Below are 10,560 nucleotides of genomic sequence, written 5' to 3'. Positions count from 1 at the left end.
AACCGACCGTGTGGCTTGGTGGCAGAGCGAGCGGCTTCGCAGTCAATCTGAAGAAAGTTGCGAGTTCAAATCTCTCTTGCGGTGGCGGGGAAGGGCAAGGGGGTGAAATTAAATAAGTACCAATTTTGCGCAAAAGCCAACCGGTGGTATTGTATGGATGTACTCGCCACCCGCCGTAGGAATGTGGAGTTGCCACCCGCTGGCTCAGGGCTGTGTGGGCAGGAGACGCGCGATGAATAATTCGCTCATTGGTCGTGAAAAATGTTCGCGTTTTGCGCGTAGAGTTTTTTGTTGCCTGCGAGCGCCGCGTCGAGGACAATTAACGGGCACCGCTATTAATACCGCCAGTCGCATTATGCAAAACGGGGGGGGGGGGGGGGGCACACTCTGTGTCCATTAACCAACTCTCATGCTCTCTCTCTCCACGTTCCTTTATTTTGCGTTCGCCCCCCCCCGCCCCCCCCCCCAAAATAATGAGAGGAGAGTGAATTAAAAACACAAGACATTAATAAAACAAAAAGCGGCTGGTTATTCAGAGCAATTGCGTTAATGCGCAGGAGGCAATCGACACGATGCTCGGTTACGACGTGGGGGGTAGAGGGTGGGGGGGGGGGCGGTGGGGGGTTGTGGGGAGGGGGTAGGGGGGGTGGTGGGGAGGGGGTGGGGGGGTTTTGGTGAGGGGTGGGGGGTGGTGGGGAGGGGGTTAGTGGGTGGGGGGCGGTGGTGAGGGGTAGTGGGGAGGGGGTGGGGGAGTGGTGGGGGGCGGTGGTGAGGGGTGGTGGGGGGTGGTGGGGAGAGGGTGGGGGGGAGGGGGTGGGGGGGTAGTTCTCGATCGCTGCCCCTTGTCGTCGAAACTCTCCACGGAGCTCTTGGCGGACCGTGCGCGTGCGTCACGGACCGTGCACGTGCGTCTCGCACGTGCGTCCGTGCGTACGCGTGGCCATGGCAAGGGGATACATGTGAGATGGGCGACGTTTCGGGGAGCGGTCCTCCTTCACAACACCACACGCCATGGAAGGGGCAAGACTAAACTCAACTTTTTTGTGTGCTTAGTCTGTCGTCCTTCCACCCCGCGCCTTAGCACGGTAGGATTAGCACGGTAGGATAATAACGGCGGTGCGAAGGAAGTTCAATATACGTACGTACATGCAGGAGCGCCTGAAATGGAAGGGCCCCAACACAGTTACTTCCGTACTATGAAGAGGAAGGGCTATTGCCTGAAACGTCGCTCCGTTCAACATGTTTTATATTTTCCTCCCTTTTTATTTGCCACGCATGGTGTTGTTCGTGACGAACGTGGTGAGTTGTTGTTCGTAACTGTTCTTGTGCGCCACTGCCAACACAGCAGCAGCAGTATCTATCACCAGGTAATGTGGCGCTACAGGATGGCGCCAGCAAAATCAAGTTGCTGATTGTTTATTTACATACTGGCTTCTTTGCCCGTCCTAGGACGGAAGCTGTAATATTTACAAAAAAATTGAGCAGAGTATAATTGTATCTTGCGTAAATGTAATGGCAGTGAATCTTGCACGCAAGTACGTCATCAAACACTTAACTGCATTTCATTGTAGCAATGTATATAACTGACCTTCAATTTGTTCAAATTCACTGCTCTGATACTTTATTCTCTTCTGCTTTCGGTCGCTGGGGTTGAAATAAATTGGAATTCGATACAATATCTGGAAATTCACAGAGAAATGTCTATTTTACAATAATGTAGCAGCATAAATTAGACTTACCTTTTGTCTCAAGTGCTGAAGAAATTAATAAAGACACCAAATCCACTTTGTTGCGGCGTAGAATTATTTATTAGATTCACTTTCAATAAAGAAACGTCAAACTTAAATCGAATTTGCGAGAAAAAAAAAAGATTATTTCCGCTCGACCTTCTGCATGAGTGTCAAAATCCACCCGCTTCACTCAGTGCGTTCTATGAAGTAGCTTACACAAATCTGTCAACCCCTAATCAGCTGCCCTACCTTGTTACAGACCAACTCAGACGTTATTGGTCACCCCGTGCCCTTAGAAATCTCAGCGTTCATCCGACAAAGTCCCGTATTGAAACGGCCGTACGCCATGTGGGTTGACAGCTATGGTTACAAAACGATGACGCAGAATGGAATGATGTAGTTGACGGGGGCGTGCGCTACAAGGTATCGATGAATGAGTGACAGCGACAGGAGAGCCTTTTAACTGAACGCAAATGCCTCGCGACACCCTTACGGCCATGACATGATGCGATCGGTAATCCGCTGAACCCCAGGGGGTCACCCGTGCCTCTGTAGCCGAACCCCCAACGATGCTGTTCACGTTGGTGGTATCAGAGGGGAGGTTTTTGTAAGTGTCACACTTAGGACAAGTTGCGTAGCTAAATTAAAGTTAAAACGGATAAAAAGCTGTTGCCTAATCGCCCCCCACTCCCTCAATTCCCCACTCACTCTCCACCTTCACAAACACACATTGACAAGCTTGGTGAAGTATGATCCATCATCCCACATAACTGACGAAGCATGGAAACTTCTTTGTCGAGCAGTAACTTAACGTAAGGCCTTTTTAATATTTTATTGTAATAAATGTAATTTTTTTGAAGTCGATAAAAAATGTAATCAAAAATAATTGACGACGACCTTTATTCAACATAACCCATTATAATATTGGTCGCGAAAGCCTTCGTGTTTAAATAACCCACGCGTATGAACGCACGCATCGTGGACAATGCACCACCACACTCACAGTTACTCGATCGGCAAGGTCACGTGACGCGGTGGGGTAGAGCGTGGGCACTCCCCATCTCTCGCAAGACGCGGCTGGCCAGCGTGGGAGAGGAGGCCAAATATCCACCACGGGGAGCGTTCGAGACCTCCCTCCCGGGCAGAGGGGGGGGGGGGGCTTTTCCGCCGGTGGTGGCTTGAGGACGGTAATTGCAGTGCTGCACCTTTATCTCTCCCCCCCCCCCCCCCCCACTATGGATGTGAAGTTTAATTGAATCCGGCGGCGTTTCCTGAGCGTCGAGCGTTCCCCTCGTTTAACTCGCCGCGTCTCCACGCTCGACGCGCGTTGCGTTGCGACGCTCCGTTCCCACGCACGCCCCTCCACTCGCGACGACCGGGCGCTCTTCCCCCACCCCCCCGGCACTCTGTGGCATCCCCCCGCTCCCCCCCCCCCCCGGTCCCCCCCGGCCCCCCCCCCCCCCCGGTCACCCCCGATCCCCCCCACCACCTCTACCCCACGTCCTAGTGGGGGGCGGCGGGCGGAGATGGTGGAGCCCGTTACGAATGCCAAAGTTTTTGCTCCGTGTTAAGTTCAGAACCGGAGTATTTATTGACACGAGAGGAATCTGATGAGCTATGAGGCTCTTGATTCACAGATGTCCAGCAAGGGGCGGGTCAGAAAGTTGCCTATGTACGTTGAACTTCTTTCGCACCATACACACCAACCGTGCTAATCAGAATAAACAATACAGAAACGCGATAGCGGTGCAAAGTTTAGTCAAGGAAAGCAAATCACACAAAAAAATGAAAAGTCTAATTTTATTTATTTATTTAATCATCATCGTCAGCCGTCATCAGTCCACTGCTGGATGAAGGCCTCCCCGCCGCCTCCCCCACTGCGTGAAGCTGTTTCCATCGCTCGCGATGCCGCGGTGATGTCAAAGCACCTCCGGGCTCTTTCGCACGAGCCGATGTCCGCTCGCCGCTCCGTCACCCCGGTTTGACGTGGCCCCCCCGCGATCTTTCACCGCGAGTCCGTCAATGCAAGTCTCTCGACCACTGCTCACATCGTCGCCCCCTCACCGTATTTTGAGTTTGAATGAAGATCTGTTCAAATGTGGCATCGTCTCGGTTCGATCGGAGTGCGCCCCACACTTGGTGTCGTGCCGAACGGTATACTCGTGAGGCTGTCAGAGTCATTTCCGCAATTTGTAGACAGCGGTGCACGACCTAACATTTGAACGTATTGGCGGTGCAAATAAATAAATATCCAAATCCTCACGATTCGCAACCCCGGTCAGAAAGCCTTGCGGGGGTGGTGGTGGTGGTGGTGGTGCGTCAAAATCGGTTCTCGTGATGTCGAAGCGGTCGGAACACGAAAGTTTACGAGCGGCCGAACACGAAGCTTCACGGTCTGTTGCCGTACAGCGGCACCCAGCCCTGATGACGATTGTCTGGCTCCGTGTTCCAAAGGCGGCAAGATTTGACTCCTCGTGGTGCTCTAGACTTGGCCGAACAGTTCCTCGAATCATTACCGGTGGCATCAAAATATTTCGACTCGTGGTGTCACCACCGCCACGTTCGAATGGGGTATGTGGCTGCCGAATCTAAGTTCAACTTCTGATGCAGAGTCTGCAGCTCATTCAACGGCAACAGCAACATCATCGAGACTGTTTTATGAGGACTGGTGTGTGTGTTGTTATGCTGCACCGGTGTGACGCCAAAACGTCCGTTTGGACTAATCTTACTGTTGATGACAGACTTGGAGGCCGAATTGGGGATGATTTGGTTAGTTTTCACGCTGGTTTCTGCCTATACAGGCTGGGTGGTCTTGTCTCTTTTCAAAATACCTCACGGCTAAGAATGTCGTGCAGAAGAAATTGATCTCATGGCTTCCTTATTCGCCGTGATATGAGCATAGAGCAGCAGTTATGTTACAAAGGCGAATTATATTTGGAGTGTTTGTTTTAAAAAATTGGTAATCACTCACGTGGCACATTTCAGTTTTTTTGTCTGAAAACTGGACTTAATTACGCATTTATTTCCCACATTTTCGCAGAAATCCCCGACGCTGAGGAGACCTCCGCAGGAAGGCCGTACATCACAAGAAACGTATCGCGGTATTGTGACGCACCGTTGGACAACTTCTGAACGTACGTGTGCGTCAAAGCAACGTTGCCATCGCCACCGCGGCCGGGAATAAATTAGCTTTGGCGCGATCGTCTCAAAAGGGCTCGTGCGGCAAACGAAACTTTTGAACCCAGTTTTGTTCGAATTGTAAAACTATGCACCCGGCCGCGTACGCTGCCCCAAGTCTCACGCGACCCAACTTCTGTTCCCCCCCCTCCCGCGTTCTGCCTCCAGGTTCGGCCGTGCTGCGTCGACTCCGCGTCCAGCATGGAGCGGGGGCGCAGGGGCCGGTCGGCGGGGGGGGGGGGGAGCAGCGGTTTCCAAACGGCCGCCAAAAGTGAGTGGCCTGGCAGTGGGAGCCGAGTTGACCCGGTTCTTCTCGCGCTGCCATTGTTGACTACGGCGGCGGCGGTGCCCCGCCTCCAATCTGTGGCTAAACACGACAACCGCCACCACCACCACCACCCACCACTACCACCACCACCCCCCTCCACTACCCCTTCCCCTGTCCACTAACCCCCCCACCCCCCCCCCCTTGCGCACCACCCGCAACCACCTCTCCCCCCCACTTCTCCTCCATCCCCCGCCCCCATCCTCCCCCCCCTCCAACAGAACCGCACTCAAACAAACGGGCAGATAAGCGCTGGCCGGGCCGTCCGCTCCAGCCAATCGCGGGAGAGGGCGCCTATAAGAAGAAAAGCCAACACGGAGGGGGGGAAGAGGGGGGCCGTGGCTGAGCCGCTGGGCAAATTTACCTGTTCCGCCACTGAACCATGTCCATGAGCCCGAAGCATTCTACTCCCTTCTCGGTGACAGACATCCTCAGCCCGATGGAGGAGAGCTACAGGAAGGTGGCCATGGAGGTGCCGCTCCACTCGGGCATGCACGGGGCGGGCGGCGTCGGCGGCGCGGGCTACCGCGCGGCGTCGACGGGGCCGGTGATCGGCAACATCAGCGGCGGCGGCGGCGTGCTGGTGGGCCAGTCGATGCACGTGGGACACGCGCAGGCCCAGCAGCAGCAGCAGCAGCAGCAGCAGGGCGCTCCGACGTCCGCGGCGACGGCGGCGGCGGCGGCGGCCTACCACATGCCGCAGCTGCCGCACCACCACCACCACCACCACCACGCGGCCCACGCGGCCCACATGAACGGCGCCGCGTACTGCAACGGCGCGCTGGGCGGAGTGCACGCCGCCATGGGGGAGCTGCCGCCGTACCAGGACGGCATGCGGGGCGCCGGCGCCGGAGGAGGGTGGTACGGAGCCAACGCCGATCCCAGATATTCCACCAGTGAGTACGAGTGTAAGTGAGAAGTCCTGGCGGCGGCGGCGGCGGCGGTGGTGGTGGTCGTGGCTGTGGTGGTGGTGTTGGCTGTGGTGGTGGTGGCTGTGGTGGTGTTGGTGGTGGTGTTGGCTGTGGTGGTGTTGGTGGTGGTGGGAGATTTGGAGAGATGGCACTCACTGACGAGTTTTGTTTTTCTGAAATATTGACGTCTCGAGTTTTGTTTTGGCGAGCGTGCGCGTTTGCGTGAGTTTAATGGGTTTTAAATTGAAGGGGGAGCGGTGGTGTAGCGGTTAGCGCGCTGCGCTACGAACCCGGCGACCCGAGTTCCATTCCCGCTCACGGCCAACACCAGTAATGATTTATCTGAACCGGTGTTGGGCCTCCCCTAGGTCGACTCAAATGAGTACCTGGTGCGGTGTGTAAACATCGCCACTGAGGAGACAAAGGCGGCCGGGCGTGTGTTGTCCGCCCACCCCCTCGTGTGCCGTGCCGGCCTTCATAGGTTGCTCGCTAACAGCACTTGCCCCAAAAGTCTGTTGAGGCTACACGGGGGATCTCTGCCTTATCTTGTCCTGTGCGCGCACGTGCGCGTGTGTGTTTTGTGGGTTTATATTGAAAAGGTAGAGATGCGATTCTGCACTCAGCGTCGTTTTTCGTGTGAAACTTTTGGAAAGTTTCATGATTTCAGACGCACGTATATTAACAAGCTCATTGGCAGACCTCATCCATTAACTGCGCGTACGCAAGATACTACGATTCGCCCGTTTAAAAAAAGACCAAACACAGCCTCACATGTTCACGTCGCAAAACGTCGTTGTGGCGACGACACGGACGTTCCACCCGGTGCGCTATCGCAACCAACTACGTCGAACGTACGTCCGTCCGTACGCGGGCGGGCGGGTGCGTTGAAATTCTCTCACACCTCCGGTTAGCCACGGGCTCCGGGTGAAGACTGACACCCATGCGCAATTCCAAGCCCGTTTCCGAAAGGGCGCCGTCCTCTCCCCACCGAACGCTCCGGTAAAAGACGTTTTTCGCTCCGATTCCTTCCGCACGCGTCGCGCCCTAACCAGTCGCCTCCCGGGCCCTTCTCCTCCCCCGCGCCCCCCCCCCGACCCCCCCGACGGTATCTCCCCGCCGCCTGCCCTCCGCAGTCTCGCGTTTCATGAGCACGTCGTCCGGCATGAACATGGGAGGGATGAACGCGTACGGAGGCATGGGCGGCGACGCTGGCAAGGTCCTGGCTCCGCTCGTCTCGACGCCGCGGCGCAAGCGTCGGGTGCTCTTCTCGCAGGCGCAGGTCTACGAGCTGGAGCGCCGCTTCAAGCAGCAGAAGTACCTGTCGGCGCCCGAGCGCGAGCACCTGGCCAGCATGATCCACCTCACCCCGACGCAGGTCAAGATCTGGTTCCAGAACCACCGCTACAAGATGAAGCGCCAGGCCAAGGACAAGGTGTCGCAGCAGCTGCAGCAGGACGGCGCCGGCGGTGGCGGCGGGCAGCAGCAGTCGCCGCGCCGCGTCGCCGTGCCGGTGCTCGTCAAGGACGGCAAGCCGTGCCCCGGCGGAACCGGCGTCTCCGCGCAGGGCACGTCCAACCACCACCAGCAGCAGCAGCAGCAGGGCCATCACCACAACCACAGCAACCACCACCAGCAGCACCAGCAGCAGCAAGGGGCGGGAGGCGTCATATCGGGCGGCGGCACGGCCTCGTCGCTCATCCAGCAGACGGAGCAGGGCGTGGAGCTGGTGCAGGTGGACGCGCCGCTCAGCCCCTCCGACCTCCACACGGCCGTGGCGTCGATGGCCTCCATGACGTCGCCGGTGGCCGAGTACAACATGGTGATGTCGGCGGGCTCCACTCTCCTATACGGCAGGACGTGGTGAGCCGGCGGGGTGGGCCCTCGGCCTCGCCGTCGCACCGGCGCTGGCACCGGCGGTGGCACCGGCGACGGACACTGGTGACGGACACCGTCGCGGGCGCCGGCGGCGGCGGCGGCGGCAGCGGCGGCAGCAGCAGCAGCAGGTTTGACCGACTGTTGTGGGGAAAAATAAAAAAACGTGCAACTTGTTCCAAGTTGGCGCCGTTTATTTTGTAGTAGCTTGTGCCGGACCATGGCGGCGCCTGAGGAGGAGGAGGAGGATTACCGTTGGGGAAGACGTCGACGACGACTCGGGAGCGTCGCGGAACTTTGGAGGCGGCGAATTAACGCTCCTCCTTATCATCGTCGTCGTCGTCGTCGAACAGATTCCCCGGGAAGAGAATCCGAAAGACAATCGCCCGGATTAAAGTTGTGAGCGCGGGCTCCGCTGTGCCATACTGAACATACTCACTTGTAGATTGACAACCGCTCCCAACCAACTCGTGTTGCTGTTCGTTATACATATATATACACACGTATACATATATATATTTTTTGTCACTCGATAAATTAAAATGCACTAGCTTAAGCGTGAAGGCACGTGCAAGTGACCAGCCCGCCCGTGTTACGGTCTGCGACGCTTGGTTATGTATATTTGGTTTCTGTCGACGTCTGCAAACGATCTCTGCGTGTGATCCAAACGGCTGATATTCTCTGTTACGTGCGTGAGCTCTCGTTCTCGAGTGTAGATGTTTAAATAATGGGGGGGGGGTGTCCCCTGCTGTGTTTTATCCACTTTATTATTATTATTTGAATCTCGATGTCTTTTTTTTTTGTTTAAGTTAAATAGAAACCTGTGCATAGGATTTTCTGATGAGGGGGGTGAAAAAAAAAGTTTAAATAAATTATCAACGCAACGATTGACAATTTTTCAAACGTCTTGTTTAATTTGTCGTTATTCGTCGCCGCGTAGCGGCTAATTCGCCCCCACGAGTTTTAGCCGCGGCTTCGACGGGTTTAAGTTCTACACAGGAACAAAAGAAACACATTAGGGACGTGCGTTGAACTTCTTTTGCACCGCACGTCGTAGCCAACCGTGCTAATCGGGGGTGCGCGGTAAGGACGACAAACTTATCCCGCAAATAATAGCATACTACGACGTTTCGATTGCAACATAAGCAATCATCATCAGGTATAAAAGAAATAGCAACAAAAATCTAACCAGAAAACTATAGACAGACATATAAGCAGATATCACAAAGATACACAGATAGAGAAGTTGCCGATACGTGTTCTCTCTCTGTGTATCTTTGTGATATCTGTCTGCTTATATGTCTGTCTATAGTTTTCTGGTTAGATTTTTGTTGCTATTTCTTTAATACCTGATGATGATTGCTTGTGTTGCAATCGAAACGTCGTAGTATGCTATTATTTAATGTATTATTTTATCTTTATACGTGACTTTACCGAAAGAACCAAAGAGTAATCCCTGCAGTCACGAAAGCTCCAAATTAAGATTTATCCCGCAAAGTTCTAAAGACATTTCTTTTCAATCTGGATTTTAAAAATTTATATCGAGCAGAAAGATAAAGTTATAATATTTGGAGCCCTTTCCTGTAAGACAGCGCGAAGACGTGGATCTGATTTAAATCATCGCCCTGGTGATGACGGTATCTTGGCCATCGGCAATACCCATCCGTTCGATGAAGACCTCCCCAAATCTGCCACCGTCTCTCTCGCCGAGATCCTGGAATTCTGATTTAAACTGAACGTCAAATTTCACGATCTGTGCAAACGAAAGTAAAATTGTCCCATCGTTGAGAATACAAATACCCCTCCTCCAGCCAAGCCACAGTGTTCATGCAACGCAAAACATGGACCATTTCGTAACCCCGTAGAGATACACAGAGACCCGTAGAGGCTCATAAACATACAGAGACCCATATAGATACATAGAGACCCATAGAGACCCGTAGAGACTCATATAGACTCATAGAGACACATAGAGACCCATAGAGGCTCATATAGACTCATAGAGATTCATAGAGACTCATAGAGATACAGAGACCTATAGAGGCTCATAGAGATACATAGGGATAGATTACATACCAGTCACAGTAGTTAGATTGTGGCCATCTAAAACAAGCAGTGGACTACTAATTAGTAAACCCACTGCGGTCTGAGTTCCTTCAACAGAGGAGGAGGAACAGCAAAACGACACGAACTCTCTCTCTGCTCAAGTCTTCTCGACGTGACCAGCAGCAGCAGCAGCAAGCACTCGACATTGGCATCTAGTCGCTCGGAATAGAATCATCGGCTTTGACAGGAAGAGAGTGAAGAATTCACACAAGCATTGGCATTCACAACAGAGCCGGCTCCGGTCCCCATCCTTTAAAAACACACGGCGCGAGCGAGCCAGCGAGCACACACACACACACAGTCTGCTGGCCGCTGTCCCTCCCGTCGTGTTTGCACTAATCCATGGGAATTTCGAGGAGCAAACACAGCGCGAGTAGATATCTCGCATACAGTAAAAATCACACACGCGAGTCCCACGCTCCGCGCACCGCACGGCCAC

The 10,560-nt window shown here is 54.2% G+C and overlaps 1 protein-coding gene across 2 annotated transcripts; it reads left to right on the top strand.

Annotated features, from left to right (window-relative positions):
- Positions 1-5,569: 5,569 nt before the first annotated feature.
- Positions 5,570-9,028, top strand: LOC133342355 (thyroid transcription factor 1-like). 2 transcript variants are annotated; one of them, XM_061551468.1, is made up of 2 exons: positions 5,570-6,128; positions 7,277-9,028. In XM_061551468.1, the coding sequence occupies exons 1-2, from the start codon at positions 5,615-5,617 to the stop codon at positions 8,005-8,007; spliced, it is 1,245 nt and encodes a 414-aa protein (XP_061407452.1). In that variant the 5' UTR covers positions 5,570-5,614; the 3' UTR covers positions 8,008-9,028. The 2 variants fall into 2 exon arrangements, with proteins under 2 accessions (XP_061407452.1, XP_061407451.1); XM_061551467.1 differs by having other exon boundaries at positions 5,570-6,140.
- Positions 9,029-10,560: the final 1,532 nt, after the last annotated feature.

This window comes from Lethenteron reissneri, chromosome 14 (genome assembly GCF_015708825.2).
Source record: "Lethenteron reissneri isolate LAM-NWPU_2019-01 chromosome 14, ASM1570882v1, whole genome shotgun sequence".
Lineage (NCBI taxonomy): Eukaryota > Metazoa > Chordata > Hyperoartia > Petromyzontiformes > Petromyzontidae > Lethenteron > Lethenteron reissneri.
The sequence above is the reverse complement of the archived record's forward strand: the minus strand, read 5'-3'. Positions and strand labels throughout refer to the sequence as shown.

Bases quoted from the DNA above. Each gene is read 5' to 3' on its own strand.
- LOC133342355 (XM_061551467.1), top strand. From the start codon at position 5,615: ATGTCCATGAGCCCGAAGCATTCTACTCCCTTCTCGGTGACAGACATC. The intron at 6,141-7,276 runs GTAAGTGAGAAG...TGCCCTCCGCAG, and splicing joins TTCCACCAGTGAGTACGAGT to TCTCGCGTTTCATGAGCACG.